This window comes from Epinephelus moara, chromosome 24 (assembly GCF_006386435.1).
Source record: "Epinephelus moara isolate mb chromosome 24, YSFRI_EMoa_1.0, whole genome shotgun sequence".
In the NCBI taxonomy this organism is placed as follows: Eukaryota; Metazoa; Chordata; class Actinopteri; order Perciformes; family Serranidae; genus Epinephelus; species Epinephelus moara.
The window spans coordinates 47,710,644-47,736,341 of NC_065529.1; the positions used below are offsets into that span (position 1 = coordinate 47,710,644).

A 25,698-nucleotide genomic window follows, 5' to 3' on the forward strand; every position below is an offset into this window, starting at 1 on the left:
GAAACCCGCTGCTTGCTCCAGAAAATTTTATCATGAAGGACGTTGGCAGCAATTATGTATGACAGCGTATTCCATTATATTTCTTATATTTGAAAGGGCTGAAGTCTCTTTTATACATATCAGGCTACTTTCTGAAAATTAACTACTGTCCAAAGCTGATTTGCATCACACAGACTGTTGATTCAAGTTATAAGAAACTAGACAAAGAAATGTGGCTGAGAAACAGATATTAAAAGTGACACTTAATAATATATTTCTCTTTTACCATGAACGTACGTTCAGTTGAGCTGGAGCTGTATTTAATTACATGGAAATGTTGTAGATTATTACTTTGCACTAAATGTCATTTCCTGATGACTGCAGCGAGAGTCATCAGCGCCTCTGCTGTGATCATAATCAACTTTTTGAAAACACGTCGAGCCGAGTTTGACTGTGAGTTTTGACTCTCAGGTATCGCTTTAATATCGAGCAGCTCAGCTGTAATTTGTGAGATTAGGCGAGTCACATCCTAAACAGGAGACAGACAAGATGTAATGATGTCGTGTAGAGATGAAGCTTGTCGACATTGAATAATGCAACAACTGCTGAGACACAACGACAGCAGCCATGCTGATTTTCTTGGGCTGCGGGCACATTTTCTAACTCACCGCTGGGAGCCCTACACTCAGATCAAACTCATTTGGATGGAGTACCTCAAACCAAAAGTCTATTAGCTTACAAAGTCAATCACTAATTCAAAGTCAATGGACCAACTGTCTCCTGCCAGGGGAAAACTTTCACCTGATGTCTGGATGCTCTGAATTCCATTTTAGGGAGGCTCAGTGCAGTTAGTATTTGCACAGTGACACCTTTGTTTCCTGTTGTGCCGACTCTTTAATCAACCACTCTGCACTTGGAATGAAACGACGACTTTGAGATTAAAGTGTCAACTTTAAGCTTTAAATTGATGCAGTTCAAAGGACAGATAAGCACTGCAGGAATGTAGTTATTTTTTGTAGTCCCCCAATTTTAGGGGATAAAAATAATTGGACAAAATAACAAACTTTGCAAAAGTTTCATGTTTAATATTTGATGGCAGATCTTTGACCACCAACAGACATCTGGTGTCCTTCCTGTTCATGACTTGTAATGCAGCCATCGTCATTGAAACTGGTGTCTGAAATGGGACTGGTTGGAACAGCACTTCTGAGATCTGTCCACATGAATACCCTTACTCCTTATTGCGTACCACCACTTTCCAAGGTTGAAAGTCTAGGTATATACGTATCGCTAAACACCTGCCTAACTGCCTCTCTGTGAACACATATTAAGGTTAAAGGTCCAGTGTGCAGGATTTAGAGGGATATATTAACAGAAATGGAATATCATATGATATGTATGCTTTCTTTAGTGTATAGTCACCTGAAAATAAGAATCACTGTGTTTTTGTTAGCTGGGAATGAGCCGTTTATATCTACATAGGGAGCGGGCCCTCTTCTGCAGAGATTATCATGTTGCACAGCCATGTTTCTACCTTAACCCATTATGGATAATCCAGATTTTAGGTAGGGTAATTTGTGGTTTTGCATTGGCACCGCAGTTAGCAATCCCTGCACAACACAAGCATCAGAAAAACACCAATTTTTTTTTAACGTGAAAATACTTATTTTAGTGTTTTCACTGGTTTAAATCACCTGGTCAGTTTGTTTTGGAGAGGAAGGGACCTCTGTGGATAATTCAAGGTAAAAACTTCCTGACTGTCTGGATCTTAAGTTATCAGCAAAAAAGGTGAGCACACATTAGCAGGTGTTAGGCTAGTGGCACATCTCCAAACATCATGCCAAACAGCATCGGAGGAACACCGATTTGTACCATGAAACTGCTTCAGTCAGTGTTTTTACTGGTTTAAATCACTGGGTCCATTTGTTTTGGAGAGGAAGCAACCTCTGTGGCTAATTCAGCTTACGGTAAAAATGAACACTGAAGGAATTCTACCCTGCAGAAGTTTCAGCTGGTTGCAATCAGCAATACTCACCGCTAATAGCCACTAAATTCCCCCTAAACCTTCCACATTGTTCCTTTAATAGAGAAAACAGAGCTGAGAATGAACTTGTTAAAATGGATGACAACACCAAAAAAAACAACAAAAGGACCTGGTGGACACTTTAGCAACTGATGAGGGTTTCTTCCTGAATGCTCTTGCTGCTTTTTTGCACCGTCAGTAGTTAGCTGCGGATCAAACTTTGAGACATTCGGTCAGAGCCGTAAAGTAGTTACAACAGGCCCCAGTACACGCTATTATGACGCACCCAAAGGCATGCTAGTGACTTGACATTTGATAATGCCAACATACATATTACCCAGAAATCATCATCACACACATATGACAAAAGGTCAAAGGTAGCAAGAGCCTGTTTTCTCTCTGTATGGGCCCCCTCACCCCATGGGCCCCAGTGAAACTGCTCTGCCTGCACTGTCTATATTTATGCCCCTGCTTTCAGCACTAGTTGCCTCAGCACCAGCACTGAGCCTCCCCTGTCAGCTTCCAACGACTCTGGCAGCAGTGACACTTCACACGTTGGGCACAGTGCATCTGACTGCTGGTCGAGGGACCAAGTTGACTATTTCTGCAAGGCAGATGATTGGCTCATTGTGAGAGATAAGAAGCTTGGATGCCAGATTTGCAGAGAATTGTTAGGAGAACACAGTTGGTTTTATTGTAGCATGGATGCAATAATATATTTGTGTACAGTTTTATTTGCATCAACAGCTTAAGAATTAAAGTTTTTGAACCAAATATTCTCAAGATGGCCGTCTTTACTGTCACTGACAGTGATTTGGTCCATGTGGTAAGAGACTCCAATACACCAGTGTTTCACCTACAATCAGTACTCAAATGTTTGCTGAAAACACATTTGAAAAAAGCTAATTGTTGGTCCCCTAAAATTTAAGAGAGAACTGTAGAATATACTGTACAAAACTGTCAAGTGAGACTATATAGAACTGAAAATCAGCATGTTACGCAGCTGTCATGTTACATTCAAAATCCAATGTGTGGGAGTTAAAAGGAAAAGAAAGGATAGTGTCACATGCAGACACTTATGGAAAGCACTACACTTGAATCTGTTTGTCGATATTTACTGTACAGCATCACTGGGTGAATTACCAGCAGGATAACTGGAGGACGGGTAAATACCTGCTCCAGGGTTATACAGAGCAGCGGCAGTACACACACGTCTCTCAGCTCAGTCACACGGCAAGGTGCAGACAGGTTTACTACTGAGCCCAGACACTTGACTCATTATGGTAAAATCTACCTAGTAACAGCAGTGCGCATGTGTTTGTGTGTTTTCAGGACGAGACAGGCTTTCACACATCTTAATAAAGAGGTGTCTGACACCTTGTCAGGGAGTGATGCTGTCAAACTGTTAAAAACACACACAAAGTTACACCACTTCACACACAAAAACACACCCGCACACCTCCCACTAAACCCAGAACACAATGGTACTTGTGCCCGCTGAGGGGTGTGAATTGTTCTAAATGTTAAGGAGACAGACTGCGCCAGGAGGGACAACTGACTGCGATGTGTTAAAATGAATGTGTGTGTTTTTGTGTGTGCGCACTACCTGACTTCACCTCTCACTTCTTATTTTTGTTCCTCATGTTCCTCCTCCTCTTTGTGATCACTCGGTACTCGCAAAACTATTTTCTGCCTGTGATCTCTGACCTTTATTGTGTTTGCTGTTAGCTGTTCATACTCTTGGTCAGGGCTGGACTGGGCCTCCGGCATACCAGACACCTTCCTGACTTTTTCTGTCTGTCCAGCCTATAAAACAGGTCTATCTCTAACCCATTGATTTTTACCTTAATTAACGCTGGGCTGGTCCAATCACGTCTTTATACCCTCCCTGTTTTGGCTCAAAGCCCTCATTAAAGTGCCAAGTGGATGAGACAAAATGCAGGAGAGGCGCTGAGAAACTGCAGACCAAAAAAAGACTTGTGGCAGACTTTTCAGACACTCTGCCCCGTTTCCACCAAACACTTTCAGTATGGTACCTTTGCAACCGAGAGTAACCTTTCAGATGTGGTACTGAGACCCTGAAGTTTCCATTTGAGTTGTTGTCCATTGTTGCCAGTCATTTTGTTCTGTCATCATGGCTGGACTGGGACAAAAAAGTCAGCCCTGGCATTTTGGCCCAGTCTGGCTCACCACAATTGATCAGAACAATGGAAATCATATCCATCCATCCATCTTCATCCGCTTATCCGGGCCTGGGTCACTGGGGCAGCAGGCCAAGCAAAGCACCCCAGCCGTCCCTCTCCCCAGCAACACTTTCCAGCTCCTCCTAGGGGACCCCAAGACGTTCCCAGGCCAGATGAGATATGTAATCCCTCCAGCGTTTTCTGGGTCTGCCCCGGGGCCTCCTACCGGTGGGACGTGCCCAGAACACCTCTAACAGGAGGCGCCCAGGAGGATCCTGATCAGATGCTCGAACCACCTCAACTGATCCCGCAGCAGCTCTACTCCGAGCTCCTCACTCTATCTCTAAGGCTGAGCCCAGACACCCCACGGAGGAAACTCATTTCGGCCGCTTGTATCCGTGACCTCATTCTTTCGGTCACTACCCAGAGCTCATGACTATAGGGTATGAGGGTTGGGACGTAGATGGACCAGTAAATCGGAAGCCTCGCCTTCCATCTTAACTCTGTCTTCACCACTATGGTCTGGCGCAGTGCCCGCATCACTGAAGACACTGCACAAAACCACTAAATGTTCACGAGTGAAATCATATACAGTAAATAATATATTATACAGCAGGGGTCACGTTAACCGGATATTCTTGGTCATTGACCGTTTTTTTACAACAATGACCGGAAAATCTGAAGGCCGACGGCCATTTTGACCGGTTGCAATTACCACCCCTGCCCACTTGGCGGCGGAGTGCACAGTCAGTTGTTTAAGTGACTGCCGTTTTCACACTGCAGAGAAAAAGTCATTCATCTGCTTCATGTAGAGTTGTTGACATAACGCCCTGGACACACCGGACACGTAGTGCCGCAGAAGTCCTGCGAGTGTACTCGCAGGCGCTTGACTGTCCACACAGGCAGCGCATTTCTCCTGCGCTCTCCACGCCGGTTAAACATCGACTCCACTCGTCTGTTCCCGTCAGTACTCGTTTTTTCATTTCAACAGGTCATTTTAAACATGGGTAAGTCCATATTTTAATCGTTTTTTATAATGTAATAAGTTAATTGTATTGAGCGTGTTGGATAAACACTGAATGAATAGGGCATATTGTTCTGACCATTTTATTCATGTAGTTACGTCTGTAGGCTCGGTGACACAAAATTAAAATTGTAATGAAGTGATTATGGTATTGAAAAATATGTTCGGTTATGCACTGTTGTGTTATTTTAAATTATAAACACAGTATTTTCTCCTCACGTTCCTCAGTGNCTTGCTTGTTGGATTTATTAAAAACGAACGAATGAAAACTAAATGTCTTTGAATATCTTAAAGGAAAATTAAAATGACCGGGAAAAATAGATTATGACTGGATTTTTAGGACCCTGATGGTCAAAATGACCTGCGACGAAAAAGTCTAGCGCAACGTCTGTTATACAGTGCAATGGCATGGATTTTTTCAACAGTGTCTGGTAAATTTCTACACATCAATTTATACCTCTTCTGCATCAATTTGTGGTGGAAATGTCATAATATAATATAATATGAACTAAAAGAGTTACATTTGTGTGATAGATATATGGCTGCTCTGGGCCAAGATGCCAGGGCCGATTTATTGTCCCAGTCTTGGCCCGATGTTGGTGATGGAAAAAGAAAAGTTTATTCTGCTTTATTCTGCACTCACTGTAAATCATCGTGGGTGAGAGTGTCAACTAAACGCCTGCAATGTAACACAGAAACGAGTCTGACAATGGCAGGAAGCTTTTCATGCTCTCTGTCTGATGTGCATCAACTGAAAAAGCTTTTTGAAAACATTCAGCCGTTTACAGTCACAAATTGAATTTCACTGAAAAAGATGGATGTGCCAAAGCATTTCCTTTTACACTTGAGAATTGGGTGCCATTATCCATCTTTCTTTAAAACGTCAAAAGGCTTTAGGACGACCCCTGATGTGGGGGGTTTCAAAGCCCTTCTGCCATTTTTCAAGCAATGAAACTGTGGCATGACCTGGCTTGAGATTCAAAGCATCACACAGAGGACAGACCAGTCCTTCTGGAGAACGCAGGCTTTCACTGGAAAACCGCATTGTTACTTAACAAGTTACTGTATTTTGAAAGTCAAAAGATTCCTTTCCTCACACCATTTTTAAAACTCATCACTTCTGAATGATGTTGTGGCCTTAACACCTGACTGTGAGGTGAACAGTATAAGCCTGCTTTCCAGGATCCTTTGATACAACACTTACATGTATTCATTTTAAGGTTTTTGCAAAGCACTTTTGTCACTTGGCTGTTGTAAACTCTACTGCCGCTGCTCTAGAAACATCTGGTTTTGTCTAAAATATTCATCCTAATCCTGTTCTGAATTCATTCCTTGTACAATGTACTGATGTTAGTTCTCTAAGATTCACTTTCATATTCAGTAAAATTGCTATTGTAACTGAAATATTTCTAACTGAACAGACTTTAAAGGCTAAAATGCCCCAAAAATATCTCAAATATATCAAAAACATACTGAAATGAAGCTCAGCATGAGTTCAATCAGGAAGACCTCTCTCGTGCTATTCCATTCCTGTTGTTTGTACTGGTACTGTACATATTGGTATCATTTACTGTGAGTTGTTTGTACTGGTACTGTGCATTCTGCTATAATTATTTGCATTACTATTTGTTTTTTTCTTCAGATAAATCTGATAATTGTTGCTCGGTCTCTTTTTTCATTTATTTAGTATAGTGTCCACACACACATAAGGGATAATGTATAGTGAGCCGGTGACTGTTGAAAAATAACTCCCGACAGGGGAATGGAACCACCGACACGCAGCGGAGTTATTTTTCAACTGTTACCTGCTCACTATACATTCTCACACACACACACTACTACTAAAACATTCAAATGTTACAACTGGCATCAATATTATTAAACTGCATGTGTATTGACAGAGGAGAGGCGTTCACCAGACAAACGGGAGTGGAGGAGAGGATTTTACTCCACTTCTCCCGGTCGGAGATGCTGGGTGCCCAGTAGCTGCGGCGGCGGAGGCAGGGGCGGGGGTAATCACTGTCCGAGGGCTGCCGTAGAATGGCAATGAGGATGTCAGCCGACCAACACTCGCTACCCGGTCCCTGGTTGCGGCGATTTGCGATGCTGGCCAGCTAGGAATGAACTAGCAGCCAGTACAGTACAGTCCTCTCTGGTCTAGCTAACATTTAGCCGTGTTACTTACTGATCCATTAGAAAGAAAGCTAGCTGGACATCGGTTTTGAAGCCTCTTTGGTCACGGAGCTCCCTCCATCTCTTGAACGCCTGACTGAGGTTTACTCTTGTTTTTCCTCTTCTTTTATCACTCTCCTTTTTGTGCATCCTCGCCTCCTCAGACAGATTAGCTCGTTTTCTTTTGGGAGGCCGTTTTTCACTTATCTCCAAACTTTGTCCGTCTGCCATTGTGCTCCTGACTCAACTATCTCATGCCACGGCCAGTTCCTCATAAGGACCAGCTCCAGTCCCTGATTGGCTGACCGACCAGTTTGGCAATACATGACGCATTTCCTGCCGTAAAGCAGATTTTTTCCGCGAAAATTCGTCCCCGGTGGCAGAAGCTTATTGCAAAGTCACTAAGTAACCTATGTAAACGCTGATAGTCTTATTTTACTGTGTATACTACCCTGTGCAACCCTCATTATTTTCATAATGATATATATATATATATAGGCAAAAATGCTGTCTGTTGCTTCTTTAAATCTAACCATCTCTACGGGGTCTAATCGCCAAAGACCTTCCACATTCTTATTCATTCGCCCACACGTTAATAAATCTTTTACCATTAAAACATGTCTCTCCTGATTGAAATATGGACATTTTTGGAAACGTCTTTGGACCAACATGTAAAGGGTCAAATTCTCCAACAACCAGTTGTTGGTGCAACCCGGTCTCACTCCAGAGTTGTCGGAATCTGGTGCTTGGTCAGTGACTTCTGGCGTCAGACACTGAGAAAAAAGCCGTCCTTTCATGTCGGCATGGGGTAGATATGGCAGGGCAACACTGAAAGGGGTGGGGTGGTGGATGAGTCCAACAATCACTGACTTTCACCCGTGTTCACTTCCCATAAGACTGTCAATCCAAACCCTGTTCTTTTGTCCTAAATGCAACCACATGCTTTTGTTGCCTAAACCCGACCACTTGCGTGTGTTGGCAAAATGTAACCACGTGTTTGTTGCTGTAGGAGAAAGAACATCAATTTGCAGTGTTGGACCAACGTAGTGTGTTTATTTTGAAAGAGACTGTATGTAAACTGTGCATTTCCTGTGGAAAAGGAAGTGTATTTTGAAAGAAGACAATGCATGTAACAGGCAGAACTTGACACGGTGTCCCTGAACGCACCCAGGGTGCTTTGCACGTCGTATCTGGACGTGGAAAGTCCATGACCAAACGTTAATATCTGACGAGGTCAGATATGTGCAAATATATATATACATACATACAAACCCACACACTAGCAGCGTGTCAGAGAGGTCTGACAGAAGAATATTTCAATTGGTAATTCCAAGGTGTTGATTAAGGCCCCAGCCTGTGGAGCATATTAAATTACCCTAACAAAGAAACGCAATTAGATGCTGCCATTTTTATTCAGAACCTTATCACTCACTTTTATGTGTGTGTATTAGTGTGTGTGTGTGTGTGTGTATGTGTGTTCTCATCTTTTATGATGCACAGTGTCTACCTGGATATCTGGGTGGTGTCTTTGTGTCTGGCTGTGTGTGCAAATGCATGTAAAAGCCTTCGATGCCTCACAGTGTCCACCCCGACATCTGCATGCTGCTCTCCAGCATGTACGTGACCATGTGCTTCATGACTCACACGTCGTACCTGCGTGTCCGCCGAGTGTGTGTGTGTATGTGTGTTTCTCTCTGTCTCTCTCTGTTTAAATGTGTGTGTGTGTGTGTGTGTGTGTGTTCCTGTGCACCTTAGGGGCTGAGACAGAAGAAAACAGGCTTCATTGAAAAGATAACGGCAGCTGTAACACATTAATCATAACTTAATTAACTTCTGCCGTGCTGCACAATGAATGGCCTGCTTTATTAAGCCGACACTCTCTCCCTCACCTATATGTGTCTCTCTCTTAACCCTCTGTCTCTCTGTCTCGCAATCCTCAGCTCATTTCAAATTGTCTTTACTGGCATGAAATGAATCTCTGCGTTTCCTCCCCGGCTTTCATTTCTCTGGCTCGGTCTATCGGCTCTGATCCATGTTGTTATTATAATAAGCAGCAGACCTCGTTGTTTATATGGAAATTTTGGATTTTATTCTTTGTTAGTGTTTAGAGATTTGTAACAGCTACTTGCAAGCAAACGCAAATTTAGAATCGATCCTTATTAGTGATCTTGGGGCTTATCACTACATGTAATCAAGACAGGGGTGAATTTCTTGCAGCAGCTCGGTGGTGGTTCAGCAAAACACAAGTCTGCGCTGCATGACAGGGAGTGTCTCTGTGTGAAGAGCCAAAACTTAATGATTTACAACCAGACTGAACAATAAAAATGTGCTGAACTAATGCATGTTGAAACTGCTCTCATTATAGTGATATAATATTCTCCTCTAATTAGGTGTTGCAGGTTGTGACGGGATTTACTCTGTTTAGGAGCCAGCCTCTAGTGGCCATTCAATGAACTGCAATTTTTGGCACTTTTGCACCGGCTTCATTTCTCTGCCTCAGAGGTTGGCGCTAGAGCAAGACGCAGTTTATGTCTCCATCTGCTTTTCTGGCCCCCAACACAAAAGCCCAGTTCACACCAAAGATTCGCAAAAAGACAAAACCATTTTAGAACATTGCAGAGAATAACTGCAGCGGTGTTAACTGACCGGTCTGAGCTCGACTCAAGCTTGATGATGGTGTCACCTGCAACCCAGCTGGTCAAATCTCCAGCAGCTGGTTTTAGAACGTAAAGCTCGTCACCTGTTTCTACAGCTAGTCGGCTTGTAATGAAGTCTGCTGGTCAAGTAAAAATGACTGCAGATGGTGTGTTCAGTTGCTGCAGCGTGTGCTCTGTCCCCGCCGAGCCCTCTGTTTCCGTCCTCATGGTGTACCAGTGTCAGACGTTAGGTTGGTGCTGTTAAACTATAATGGCGACTGGCCGCATATAATGCTGAAGGTAAAGAATGGCTTTGTTCTTCAGTGTCTGACGCTGCAAGTCACTGCCCAAGTGGTGGATTTTGATGATTTTGGAGTGAGACTGGGCTGGACAGCAATATCTTCAGCTGTACCGACACTGCTGACCAACTACTAATATGACTGGTGAGCTTGCTAGCAAGAGTGCGGTCATAAAAACTGTGTGCAGGGCCCTTTTGACCTTTTCACCTGAGTGACGAGGCAGCAACAAAATATGAACATAATTGGTCAGCTGGAGATGCATGATAGACACAGGTATGAACTGGGATGCGTCTCGGCTGTCCACTTATGTTCTGATCACTTTGCGGTTGGTTTGTGGTGAGAAGGTGTTCCGACCTGGATGTGAACCAACTGCAGTCACATGACACATTGTTTGGGTTAAACATGAGTATGGTACAGTCCTGGAGGATTATTAATGTGCACCTCCTCCTGTACTGCCTTAATATGCACATTCAGCACCTCGTTTTCAAACTGTATGGTTTGACTAAAATAAACAATGACAGCAATATAGTCCACGATGAGCAGCGCTAAAATCAACCTGCGTAGTTGTCCCTCCATTGTGACATTAGAAAGTGTCACATTTATCTTGCAAGTGTACTCTTCTTCAACGTTTGGTTTACTTCCTGGATTTTTCCCACATGGAAATTCTGACCAATCAAGAGCAGCTTTCTCACACAAGGCATTTGATCTGGTCTGCAAGACAACTCTAGGTCTGAAAGCAGCCTCAAAATAATGCAGCAGAAACAAAAACATCCTGTCTGATGTAGGAAAAAAAATCTAAATTTTTTAGCGTATATTTGCCATTTTTAAAAAACAAAAAACCTTACATTTATTTTAATTTAGTTTAAGTAAAAGTATTTAGTTAATTACTTTTTTTTTCTCTTCTCAAATGATGAAAATCTCATTTTGGGATGAAACACCACATTAAGGCTCATGTTCACATGAAAATATGGAATAATCCACGGTATATCAATATGTTCACAAAGCCAGTCATCATCTTGGTCAGATGTCATCACTACAGAGCTTTATCCTACCAACGGACAAATAAACACATCTTGATGAAAAGCAAGCGGGCATGAATTACCAGCAGCGCTGCTGGACTGGATTAAGATGAAATTACACTCTGTGATATAAAGATTACAGGACAGATCTATGGGAGTTGTTATGATTTAAGACCAGACTGTATTTCGCTTGTTTTTAAAAAGAAAGTGAGGATGTTTGCTCTGAGCAGCAAGAGCAGCTGTTTTGTATGAAAAGAAGACTTTTTGTTATAAGTGAGTAAGACCTTGTATTTAACATGCTAAAAATCTTTCTTCTAACACTCAAATATTACACAATGCCCTCTCTATAAACAACACGTTACAACAAAGTGTTGCTTGTAAAAGTCAAACATGCACCATCTTTGAAATGTTAAGATGAAAAACTTTTTGAAGTTGTTCACCCGAACCAGATTTGAAAAGCAACAAACCACAGAGCAGCAGCACATCGTGGTTAACGATCCTGAATCATTGCCTCTTTTATTCTGTTTTTTCTCCACATAAAAAAATGTACTCAAACCTTTATTTGTTGAGAGCCCTCTATGATTCCTGGGACACCAAATAACTGGTTAAAATAATTAAAAACACACAAATAATAGGTGCACTTTCTAAAACTAAGTGCACTTTGATGAATTTTTTTTTTGTAAAGTGACAGCTGTTGAGAAACAAACGGAGAAATAACAAAAGCTGACGTCTCTGATTGTTGTTTCTCTTCTTCTGTGATCTTAGAAAACACACAGCGCTCTGAAGATAAAAGGATTATTAAATCTCAATGACTGTGATTGTCCTTTGAGTGGGGAGACGGCTTTTCTCTTTAATAGGAACGGGAGTATTTATAAGCATATAAACATGTCACAAACATAGGGATTTCAGAGGAGTATTTTAATATTTAATGTCTGCTGTTTGACTTTGAAAAGTGCTTAACCACTGAAACGATATCTAACCTGATAGATAAAAACAACATGAGCTGAGCCATTATTTTCACTAACAACATACACAACATATTTTTATTGCTATTTTAGGACAATCTAACTCTTCTTTTGTTTGCTTATTGTAAGCAAAACAAATTTTAATAGTTGTAGTGTGTTTCACAGCGTCACTATTTCTCTGCTACGTGGACATGAAAGCCAGATAGTCACGTTCAAAAGCAACAACACATAGTAGTTGATTGTTTTAGATAACACACTGATATTATCTCAGCACAAACTCAGTCACATCACTGAATTTCCATTCTTGAGCAAAGGATGTACAGGAAAGTGAAAAAATGACAAGAACTGTGAGCCAGCTGTAAAATTTGAAAGCATAATATCAAAGAATATTCAGGTGATCACTCTGTGCTGGTAGCTACTCCTGTGTCTTTGCTATTTAAAGGTACCCTCTGTACACAGACTGTTGTGTCACGGTCTCGTTGGCTCGCACTGGGTCATCTCATCATTTGCGTTGTTGTTCTGCATTGTGTGTGTACGCAAGTTCTCATATAATAATTATTATTTATTTTATATCTTACAAATATTTTATATCAATATTTTAATTTTATTTTATTTATTTATTTATCTATTTATTTATTATTTTAATTATTTTTCATTTTATATCTTGTCAATATTTTATACCTACATTTTAATTTTATTTATTTATTATTTTAAATATTTTTTGTTATATATCTTAAAACTATTTTATACCGATATTTTTATTTAATTTATTTATTATTTTAATTATTCTTTATTTTAAATCTTATCAACATTTTATACCAAAATTTTAATTTAATTTATTTATTTATTATTTTAATTATTTTTATTTACAGTATATCCTACCAATATTTTATAACTATATTTTAATTTTATTTATTTATTTGTTATTTTAATTTTTATTTTTTTTTTTTACATCTTACAAATATTTTATACCTATATTTTAATTTTATTTATTTGTTTATTCATCTATTATCTATATATTTTATTTATTATATATTTTGGACAATTTGGTGTCTTGGATCTTTATTTTTTATCTGCATGATTTTCTTTTGATACATATCTTATGAGCATATGACAGTTAAAAACTTAATCCCATTTACTTTGTGCAAAATGCTCTGTGCCATCAAACTCTTCACTCACAGACTACTGAGCAGCAGCTTTGGATCTAGAGGGGTTAATCACTTTGGTGAAGGGCGTTTTGACAAGAACTTGTTGATACATTGATTAAAAAAATAAAAAGGAATGCAGGAGGCATGACGTTGCCCTTACAACATACTTGGTTGAGGCCGAATAGTTGTGTAATGCAATCTTTAGAGGAAAAAGAGGGCAGAGTGTGTGTGTGTGGGCTGAGGAGGTGAGACGGCTACACAGACTTCCTCTAGCACCTATTTGATGAATAAGAGGTCTGGCTGTAAAGCAGCTGTATTGAGCTGACCTGACAGCCACCTGACAAATAGGTGTTTCATGGTTAGGTTAATAGGCTGGTGTGTACAATGAGTGGACATGACATTTGTCTCTGAGGCGAGTCTCTCTGTGTGTTCCTGTGTGTGCGTGCGTGTGTTTGTTTGTGGCTTCAAATTGTCTTTTGTCATTATGAACGGATGGACAACCGCAGGGAAACAGAGAGCGGGAACGAAAAACAAACACGAGGATGCGTAAGTACACACAGAGACACACAAAGCAGAGCTGTGAATGTCTTTTAGATAATTAGTTTCCTTAATACTCAGACAAAACTGGAAACACCAGTGTCACAGTGTGTTCAATAAAGCCTTAATGTAACACACATATTATTATGCTAGTTTTTTGTAGGCATTTGAAGACATGTGTCATCTCCTATAACCTGTGTTTATGTGACTGCGCAGGTTCACACACTCACAAAGAACAGCTCTCAATAAACTCTCCTTATGTCCCGTCCACCCACGAGAAGCTTTACATCCATGATAGTAGAACTTCCCATTGTTTGTCTCATTTTTTAACTTTCTAACTTTTATATTTCATCAGACATCTGAGCTTTTTAAACACTCTGGGAGGCAATTAGCATCGTAGTGGCGTGCCGCAGAACTAAAGCAATCAGTATCCAGAGTAAACATGGAAAATCTTTAACTCCTCGGCACCACGGAAGCAAAGAGTCTCCACAATAATGGATGTGAGGCATTAACAGTGCTGGATGCCTCGCAGTGAGACAAAGCGTCTGCAACTGTGTGTGTGTGAGAGAAGGGTAATTCTATATCTTAATTGCAAATCCCTCATTTTGCCCCTTCACATAGGTTATAGTACATTTCTACTTCATCAGCAACATTAAAACATAAGTGGGAAACCATAAGCGTGTGTGTGTGCGTGTGCGTGTGTGTGTGTGTAGCTGTTTCATTTGCAGGAGCCCCAGCTCTATAAAGCCATTACCGTACAAACAGCAATTAGCCTCCATGTGAACAATTGCTGTTCTGTTCCCTAATTACTGAATTACAACCAGGAGATTAACGATGGTTAAATAAAAAACAATTAAGAACAAAACAATTAAGGCTTTTTCCCCCTTACCCCCCCAAAGCAATTGCTTCTCCCCAGTCATGTTAACTCTTTTTAAAGGGTTCAGACAACTTGCAGTGTGTGTGTGTTCAGCGAGCAAGGGTAGGATTTTGAGGCTGAGATGTGATGTTCCCCAGAAGCTAAATTCAGAGGATATTAGTTATGAGATCAGGAGAAGAACAGCGAGCCCCGAGGAGGATGGGAAAGAGATGAGAGAATTGGGATCATTAGAACGATGTTTTTTATCCTGCTTATCAGGCGCTGCTCTAATGGATTCGAGCTATTCCAGTTTATCGCAGGCATGTTGTTGTGAGAAATGTGAAGCATCAATGAATTATTAGTAGTAGTGGCTGGGGCAAACACTCTGTTCTGAATTAGTAGAACATGGAGCCCTCTGGAAAGGAAACAGGAGTTTAAAATGTTGTTTTGAAATAATTCTAACTCCAAGGGTACATTTATATTTGAGGCATTAATAAAGTATGTCAGTACGTTCTGTGTAGTCTTTTCCTGCTGAAGGGCACAGTGATAAGACACGGTGGCTGATTGGTTCAGATTTGGTTGTTGAAAGAATCAAACCTGAGATCCTGAGACTATGCATTATGTCTCCAACAACCCAACACCAGAATAAATGGTGGTACTGCACGACTTTGAAAACCACGGATCCGTTCAATTTTGTACATTACGAAGCGGATATGTTGAAACTTTAAGTTTCAGCAATGCTGTGTTGAACTTGTGGTTAAATTGAGGTACAAAATCCATCTGGTTATGGTAAGGAGAAGGTCATGTGTTGGGGTTGGTCCCCACTGGAAATGCAGTGAAGTCTTTTTGTAAAAACAGAAGGAACAATTCAGTTGCTTGTGTTGATTGTCAAGTGAGTTTATATGATTAAAAATAACTTGTTTATGTAGTTTTAACACACTGTGAATCTGAGTAATGTTATTCTGTTAAAATACGGTTGTACATTATACATAGTCAGATCGTCATTTCGACTCCTTCAGCTACTATCAGGTTTCTACCCATCCGTAAAGAAATGCACCTCCTTGCATTAGACACTAGACACATCATCCATATATATATATATATATATATATACTGATCTATGGACACCTGTCACATACGTAAGTGTAAATGAGGCATAAAAAACAGGTTCTGCTGTCTGCTGATCTCAAACAGTGGTCTGCAGCTCATAGACTACGTTATCGTAGAAACACTGATATGAAGCGTACAACTGTAACGTATTTGTGGTTTTGCCAAAACGTACAATGTCGACACTTTCTTCTGGCAGCTTGGCTGGTCTTTAAATGCTTTCCTGTTCTCTTATAGCACCATCACGCCATGCCAGTGGTTCCAAACTGGTGGATATCGGTCCAAAAGTGGGTCGGGAGACCATTCAGAATGGACCGCAAGTGACTCACAAATAAGTTTTTAAAAAAACACTTTATTTTGAAGTGCAGTGAATTTCCAGCACACAGCTTTTATTTTGACGTGCTGTTTCCTGCTGTAGAGTGAGTGACTAACGGACAGCTATTTGGCAGAGACAGCAAACTAGTTTGACAACATGGCCAAACGCAAGTATGACGCTGAATATATGAAAGTGTGTGGACCTTGAACGAATGACGAAGGAGAAATCTGGACCGTGGCTGGACCAGTTGGGAACCACTGGTCTAAATGTTTTTGGAAACAGCTGCTAAGATGATTCATTGAGAAGTCCTGAATACCAGAGCATGTCAGCAGAGTGGACCAGGTGAAAATTTCTACTCCTCGCTCGAAGACCTGTCACTTTGTGCCGTTCGTCCGCTCTGCTTGGTTCTGCGCATTCTTTGCTCCGCTCTGCTCCACTCCATCATAAATTTTATCCCGCTCCACTCGCTCACCACTCCGCTCAAAAAAACTGCGTCGTACTACCCTAACCTGTAATCTTCTATTCACAAATAAAACATGAGCTTCGTAGATTCTCCGGGGAAGCCCTCTCGCCTCTCCCCGCAGTTAGGGACCGTTCTCCAAGGTACCGCTGCTTCTCTTCTCAGTTTCTTTTCTGAAGTACACAGTAAACTCCATAGTGTGGGTGTGTGCAGGTGCAAAGATGCATTCTGGGTGGGGCATGAGCAACCAGAGCGAAATTGGAGCGAGAGATAAGGCTCCGCTCCACCTTTTAAAAAAATAGCCGCTCCTCACTCAACGCAAAATCCTTCCGCTCCCCGCTCCAGCTCCGCTCACATGCTCTGCTGAAGACTCACTTTAAGGGGCCATTTTCTCTGGTTCCATTTGATGTTATTAACAAAAATCTTTCCTAATGCAGGTTTAAGGTCTGAACAGAAACTTAAAATCGATTATGGCAATAATTAGAGTGGCATTTTACTACTTGGGGACACACCCAGCCCTCCAGGATCTAATCATAATATATAACAGGTGTTCTTTTGTTTTGTTTTTTGAGTATTTTGCCTTCAATGACAGGAAAGTTTGAAGCTTGAAGGAGATGACATGCAGGTGTGCATGGGTGTCTGCTCTACCCACTGAGTTACTGGGTGCCCCAAAAATAACAAGTGTAAGGAGCTGTTCTTCAAGCTGCGATACAGTCTCTCCCACTTAACTTGTACACAATGCTTTGGATATGATTGTGTTTACATGTGACATGGTCTCAATACCTATAAAGTCACTGCAATCATTTCAGGATCATTCAAAAACATAACAAACCCAAACAACAATGGTAATTTGTTTCCTTTGTTTTCCCAAAATATAAAATGAGGAATTATTTCTCCAACGTTCCTGCACTGCAGTTCCCAAAACCACCTGTCAATCACACAGTGTGGGTTGGACTGTGCCGCCCTTTATCTTGTATTTCTGTTGGAGGAGTCGGAGTTTCTGTAGGAGGCCAGCTCTCCTTGTTTATTCAAAACCAGCTGCTGTCGCTGCTGTCAGAAATGTAAAATAAATCATTTTCTGTGAGCCAGAGGGTCTGTGTCAGCGAAGGCCAGTCAGATACTGAGCTGCTGGAATAGCTAAAGCTGTCATAAACTGGCTGGATCAATATTGTGTACAGTTTTATGTTAAACAATTTGAATACAGCTTTAAGAAATGGTGTTTTTATCACTCACCATCCTCCTCCGTCTGCTTGACGATCTCCTCGCTCTCTTTGCTGCCCTCGGGGTTGGCCAGGACCAGCCGCAGTCTGACCGTGACAAAGGGCCTCAGCCCCCTCAGGGTGTAATGTGACGAGGTCTGGATCAGCTCCTCTGCTGCAAACTCCTGCTGGTTAAATACATACTGGTACTGCACCTGGAAGACAGACGGAGAGACATGACATTTATTCCTTTGTCATTTGCTTTAAAAACAATGTTTACTAATGCACAGCTGCTCTCACATGCACTTAACCCTGCAATGCTTTGACAGAACTGCCAAATAGAAACACTGATTTCACTGTGAGGGTCCAAACTGTGAAGCTTACAAATTTCACATAAAGGTGAAGCAGTGGTGTTTCTACATGTGCATCTAAAGGTGTTTGTTCACCTTTTGTTATAACAGGGCTGCCCCCTAATAGTCAACTAAACATTACTCGGCAAGATTGCATCGGTCGCTCAGTCACAGACAAACAAAAGACAGCGTAAATGTAACTCTATTAGGAGCTGCACCTTGTCAAAATAAATCAAAACCTATATGACTGGACCATGTGTGACTTTACTTTGAAAGGACAGACACAGGAAGTGTCCATGCTCAGCAGTCAGACAGGAGTCAGGTTAATTTCCAGGGCTGGTACCTGCGGTTATTCCACAGGCTAGTTAATAACATGTCGGGCAGGAAATCCAAAGTGTGGGATCATTTTGAGAAGGTGAAGGACGAACCCAAGGTGATATGTAAACTCATCTTCATTGGTCGACTACAAACATGACGTATCATCTGAAACATGGAAGTAGCTACATGCCCATTAGCCCACAGCGTCATTAACAGGCGGCTCGCTCAGTGTGTGACGTGCACTTGTAGATAAAATAGCCTATAATATTAATGAAGGTTCATTAGTACGGTTTTGTATTTCTCTGTAATGTAGCACAGTGTTAACAATGTTACTGATACTATTCTTTCTCACACCTTCAACTCAAACCATTGTTGCCCCGCCAAAAATATATGATTTATACTTTCATTAATATCGTAAACATGCAGGCGACTTGTCGACTAATGGCCCTAAAACTATGATCGACTAGGAAAGGTCTTAGTCGGGGGCAGCCCTTAGTTACAACACATAACTTGAATTATAAAGATGTTTGATGTTTTGAGTGAGACTTTAAATTTCAATGAACTTTTTAAAATAACATCTTTGCCCAAATTTAAATTGTCTCTTATAAAAACAACAACAAAAAAAAGGGATAATGTTAAACTAATTTTTACTACTGTCTCATGATGCTTTCATGATGGAGAATTATTAATGTCCAGGTAGTTTAACTCGCACTTCTGAGTTTGTAGTTACAGCACATATTGTGGCCAGCTGTGCGTACCGTCAGATTGTAGCTGTGGCAGCGTGTCACCGCATATCCAAATGTCTCCCACTGTATAGTCAGCTGGCGGGCTCTGACATCCACCACGTTGACGTTTTGTGGACCATGGACTGGATCTGAAGGAGAGATGGACAAAAAAGAAAGTTAATATTTCAGCTGGGCAGGAAATACAGATGGTTGATACACAGAGAGACTGTTGAGCCACCGATTCTACAGAGCCACACATCCATCTGTGAGGAGATAGTCACTGGCAAGGGACGAACTCATGATCATCAGAGATTTTCAAGGCTTAAATTCTGAACTTTAAGATACAGGACAAGCTACCCTCTTACCAATGCTGGTTTGGATTCTTTGTTTATTGTGAAGGCATGTGAGAAATACAAAGTTTTCCTCATGAATTAAAGTGAACATGCAGTAAGTTATTGATATACAAATGGTCATTTTGGGGTTGAAGTGTTCATTTAACTCTTAAATTAATCTTGATATTTGAACAGAATTATTCCTCGAGTTGTTTCACGCACAACTGGGATTGCCAATGAACAAAAACAAATTCAGTTTTACTCAGTCAGATTTTACAGGTGCAGTTTTGATACTCAGCAGAGTCAGGTGGGATTTTTAGCGACACTCTGTGTCAGTAATTTGGTTCAGGGCCTTGCTCAAGGCCACTCTGATGGGACATGAAGTGTGTAAACAGGTTCACAGGTTCCAACCTGTGATCTATTAATTACTGGAAAATCTGTGACCACCAGGCGATGCTGCGTCCTAACAGGACAGCCCAGATTCACAAGCCAGAGATTACCACAGAAGTCCCTGTATTGATCTGCAGACATTTGGAGCGGTTATTACTGCCTTGCCCATATGTCACCCACACATGCACACGCACACACACACAACCAGAAATGCATGCACACACGGCAGCTCAAACACACCCACGCACACCCACACAAAACCACACACATACAGGAAGACACACACAGCATTGTTGCAGCCATATGTTGGGCTCTCATCCCCAGGTTTGCGTACCACGACTCAGTGCACACTAACAAGCTTGTTCAAACCAATCTTTCTGTCTGCCTAATTAGTTTCTATCAGCTACCGATGGCAACCAAAACAGGTCACTGCATAATTAGAGAAGCTTTATTAGCTGTACTTCTCTGATGAAAATGAAAACTTAACTCCCAATGTGTATGATCTTCAAAACATGGCGAGAGAACAGACACTTAGACCGGAGAAGCCAGTTTTGGCACTGAAGATAAAAACTTCTTCATTATGTCTGATGACTGTTGGAAGAACAACTTAGCTAATGAATTAGTGACATTTGAGAAGATGCAGTTGTTTTCAAGAACTGAACACTGATCCTCAGGCAGGATTTCATCCTCAAAGTTCCACAATGTGAAGTTTCAAACTCATTAAACCTGTACAGTCAAACTCTGGGGATACATAGAATAATCACACAACACATTCTCACTCCGACCTCGTCACATATCAGTGTTTGTTCATGGACTTTCCACAGTGACATATGATGTGCAAGGTACCCTGGGTGTGTTGGTTGTTGATGTTCTGGGACGCTGTGTCAAAATATACTTTAGTTTTTATAGGAAATCTTCAGTTTGCATACAGTCTCTTTCAAAATAAAAGCACTGCATTGGTAAAACATCACTTTTAGCCAACACAAGCACGTGGTGGAACAGGGTTTGGCTTTCTGATCTTACAGGAAGCAAACACTGGCCTCCTGGGTGAAAGTCGGCGGTATTGGACCCACTGACCACCTCTCCCGCCCGCCCTACTCGGACTTCTGCCGCCTTAACTTTCGTTGTTGTCCCACCGCCCCGTTTCACCCTGACACCGGGCACCATTAAACAATAACGACGACTGGCCGTGTATCAAGCCAACATGAAAGGACAGCTTTTTTTGTCAGTATCTGACGCCAGAAGGCACTGACGCGTAGATTTCGACGACTTCAGAGTGAGACCTGGTAATTATGCATCAATGCATTATTGTAGCGTCTGTTTTCAAAATACACCTCTGTTTTCACAGGAAATGTACAGTTTGCATTCTGTCTCTTTAAAAATAAACGATGTCCGTAAAACACCACGAACTGATGTTTTTTTTCCTTCAACAACAAACACACATGGTTGCATTTAGACAACAAAAGCACATGGTTGGGTTGAGGCAACAAAGACAGGGTTTGGCTTTATGCTCATATGGAAGACGAACACCAGCCTCCTAGGTAAAGTCAGTGGTTGTTGGACCCATCCGCCACCCTTCCTGCCTAGCCTACTTGGACTTTTGCCCCCTTAACTTACGTAGTCGTCCTGCCACGTTTACCCCTGACGCCACCGGGCAAAGTTACAGAAGAAGGGCAACTGGCTGCATATCATAACAACGTGAAGGTCACTGACCAAGTGGTAGGTATTTGATGCCTTCAGTGTGAGACTGGGTTGAATATCTCAATATGTCATTTTAGTTCTTGTTTAAAGACCAAGTTTGTGGGGAATGCAACAACTCACTGTACTGAGGAGTCCTTAAACAAGGCACTAAAGTCATTCCAGCTGGTGGAGTGACATATACTCCAAAACATCTAACTTTTAAAGTGTGTTGCTACATGATTGTTGGGTGTGTAACATCTGAAACAGGGAAAACGTTTTGCTTCTCAAATAATAAAATTAATGTTGTAGTTAAACTTTATTTTAAAGTCAGTCAAAATGTTTCCATTATGAACATTTAGTATCACTTTTCACTTTTTCAGTCTCTGTGAATCTTCCGAAATCAATTCAGTTGTCCTTAAAAGTTCCTATTAACCTTACATGGGCATTAAATTGTTATCATTTGCTATTTAATTCTGTAAAAGCCAAACTAACTGATGCTTTCTGAGAGAATTAATCAACTGGTCAGTCTCAGATATAGCTACTCCTGTGCTGATCAAATTGATACACACGCACTGAACATTAACCGACTATTGTCACAGCCATCGCATGCTATTCTTGTCCACAGGTCATCAAATACCAACACAATGTCACATCCCCTCGTTGGCTCCTTTTCAGATTCTCTTTGCATCTTCTAAAAAGCAACCAGCAACATATTTAGCAACTTATTCAAACCATCAGGGGAAAAGTTGAAACTCATTCCCCTGCATGCTCCTTAGAGTAGTTACCAGCTCTCCTGCCAGCAGTGCAGGGTCTCTCCTCTCCCATTGCACTTTGCACACAGGCAGGCAGGAGGAGAGGAGACACAGCTCGTTGCTACATACCCATTGTAGAATAATATTTCTCCGATTCTTCTTTGACACGCAAGTAATTTGAGCTTACATAACTCTGTTCACCTGTTGTCTTTTTAGAAGATAAAACATGTGAGATTAACTGGGGTATAGTTCATGTAAATGACCCTAATATTCAGTAGTTGACATATTAAATTTGCATTTGAGATGTATTTATGTTGCTTTTATGTATTTATTTTCCATGAACATGGAAGTGCTTTTATTTTGAAGAGACAGTAGACACACAGGTAACAGACGGAAAGTGACTAAAAGATAAACGGTGAAGTAATGTGATAAGCAACACGGAAGATAAACAAGTAATGAGGACGAATGGGAGGAGTTTAACTGTAGTTTAGCTCCATTGAGAGAGCAACGAGGTATTAACTGTATTTATTTGTGTTTAATTGTCTCGTAAATTTGAGTTTTTTGTGAATTTGCGTACTTCCTGTTGCTGCCAGTGCAAAGTGTAATGTATTGTTTTGCCCTCTGTTTGTTTATTTTCTGTTTAGCTCTTACATTGGTCGATGAAGTAAATGAAGAACAAAATAAACTGCATTTGACCATCAGTCCAGGCTTGTATTATTTTGACTGGTGCGCTACACTGCAACTTATTTTCAGTTGGATTTAATTCTGTTTAAAAGCTCTGTCCAGTAACCTGAAGCACGTTTTCTTTTGAACTTGAGTGACAGTAAGAGAGGTTCCTGTAGCCTGGTGCAGTTTTGGAGAAAATGTAAAAGTTATATGACTCTCAAGTTTTTATTATGAACACACAATTGAATTTTCCATCAAAGAAAAAAATATAAAACTGATGATGTGTGCTGTTAATTATAGTTTTGGAAAGAAAGTAAATTGGAATCAGCCAAAATTGGAATCGACAGGTCAGACTTTTAAGAAATTGGTAATTGGTCTAGAAACTTGCAATCTCTATTGAAAAGGAAACATAACCCTTGCTTTAACCCCAGGAGATTGCGTATGAAGGCAACTGAGTGCATTAAAAGATTGTTCAAACAAGCTACTTACTTTACACATAAGATCAGCCTAATGAGACAAGATTAGACGACGCCATGGATAAGCCATCTTAGAGGCCATCTGAGCCAGAAGACAATGGTTTTGCACATTTGTGTTCTTGTATGTGTGCGTGAGGGTTTTATCCATTTGTGAGTTTGGGTGCAGACTTTAGACTCCCTGGGGTGCTTTATGGTTTAAAGAGTCTGTGTTTCTTCTTAAAAGACCAAAGCCTATAAAGTAATCTACCATTCCTGGATAAGACTGTGGCGGACTGACATTTGGCAGCCAGGAAAGCTGCAGGGGGGAAGTGATATAACCAACGTATGACCCAATCCTCAGGTCAACACAGCAGGCAATATGCTTTCACACAGCCCACATACTGTCGCCAGAAAATAGGACTTTACTACTCTGGACTGAGACTGATGCAAATAGGCTGACAGTCTCTGCTTGCTGCATTTCCATTGTACTATAGAAAGTGGTGGATTTCATCAAACTATGAACAATTCTTAAGATATCCACTTAAGTGATATAATTACTTGTCTGCCTGTTTGACTGGCAGGCAGCAGGACATTTCACAAATGTGCACCTTGCACATTGCATAAAATAATTGTAAAAAAATAAGGCCTCAGGGTTTACCCCTGTCTGCAAAGGGGGATTTATACTTCTTAATCAACAATGCACCCACGGTGTCACCTGACATGCACCTCCCCAGAAATATAACTACACATTGCGGTGATGCAGACTTCCTGTCTATTTTTGTAAGCTGAAACCACAGCTAGGCTAATTTAGACAATGTAAAATGCCATAGACTTGTGCTAATAACGTTAGCATGTTGTATTTGTTTGGAATATGTGTTTAGTATAAGACAGTAGTTTTGTCAGTGAACCTTATTGTTAAATGTTGCTGTTGTCCCTGGCTTCATATGTGCATAGGAAAAGTCTGCTAGCCTCTAGGCTAATTTATACAATGTAAAATGCCATAGGCTTGTGCTAAAAACATTAGCATGTTGTATTTGTGGGGAAAATGTGTGCATGAAAAGGTGAATGCTTTGTGTGTGAATACTGTGAGTTACAGTAAAGCCGATTTGTGTACATGAGTATGAAATTGTCTCTATCAAGCTAATATAACAGCACTTCACAGAAACCCCACCATCGACCAGTGTTTTGGGGGTGTAACTGCAGAGTGACACAGGCTCTGCATAGAGCTGACACACACGTATAAATCCCACTTATCCCAGCACATAAACCCTAAACCTTTACCCTAGTGGTTAGAAAAGGGATGGACAATAAAATCTTTTAGTACAGTAGTTGCCTTTATCAACAGCCTGATGAGAAATGCAAATATTTTAGCAAAGGATGCTCTAACGGGAGACAAAAACTGAGAAAGGCCCTGTTTTCAGAGTCAAACTCCTCCAGAGAACAAATGTGAACTAACCTGTAATTATGCATGCTTAAGCAGATCAAGTGATGTACCCATAATGAACGCACACACTGTAATACCTCAATTACAGAGACATAATCACTCATCACTGAGCCAGAGAGAGCGAATGAAATAAGCAGTTTTCCCCAAGAATAGCAATAAATCAAAGCTCCTCTCACTGCAATGACTCGTTTCTGCAAAGACTCAAACCATGTTAGCTAAATCAGATTTATGCTCCGGGGGGTCTGGAGAGGAACAGGCCAAAAACAACAAATAGCAGCCAACCAAATCCCCCTCGCCAACCGTCAGTACCACCACCACCCACTTAATCCGGTGGTCTTTCAGTTGGGTATGATGGAAGATAATCTTTCAGATAATCTGGCCAGGGCTCAGTTGGAGCCCCTCTAAACAGATTGCTAATTTCTGTTTGTGAAAACAATGGTGGTTGGAGGTGGGGGTGGAGGTGCGGGTGGGGAAGATAAATTCAACAAAATGAAAACGGACGATGACAGAGGAAGCAAAGATTCCACCAGTCACTTTAAATATTGCGTTTAACGCTTCAGTAAGTATAATGTTGCTTTACTGTACAATCATAATGACAGTTTTTTTCTGAGAATTTTCCGCATGGCAAAAGACAAAAAGACAAGAGGAGAGTTGTAGATGAGT

At 41.0% G+C, this 25,698-nt stretch overlaps 1 protein-coding gene across 1 annotated transcript in view; it reads right to left on the reverse strand.

Moving 5' to 3' along the window:
- Positions 1-25,698, reverse strand: part of ptprt (protein tyrosine phosphatase receptor type T) — a 531,138-nt gene that overhangs the window by 268,061 nt on the left and 237,379 nt on the right. The window contains exons 9-10 of the mRNA XM_050039413.1: positions 19,350-19,465; positions 17,958-18,138 (exon numbers count right to left, since the gene is read on the reverse strand). Of these exons, the coding sequence (XP_049895370.1) occupies positions 17,958-18,138; positions 19,350-19,465 (297 nt within the window). The remainder of the gene's footprint in view (positions 1-17,957; positions 18,139-19,349; positions 19,466-25,698) is intronic.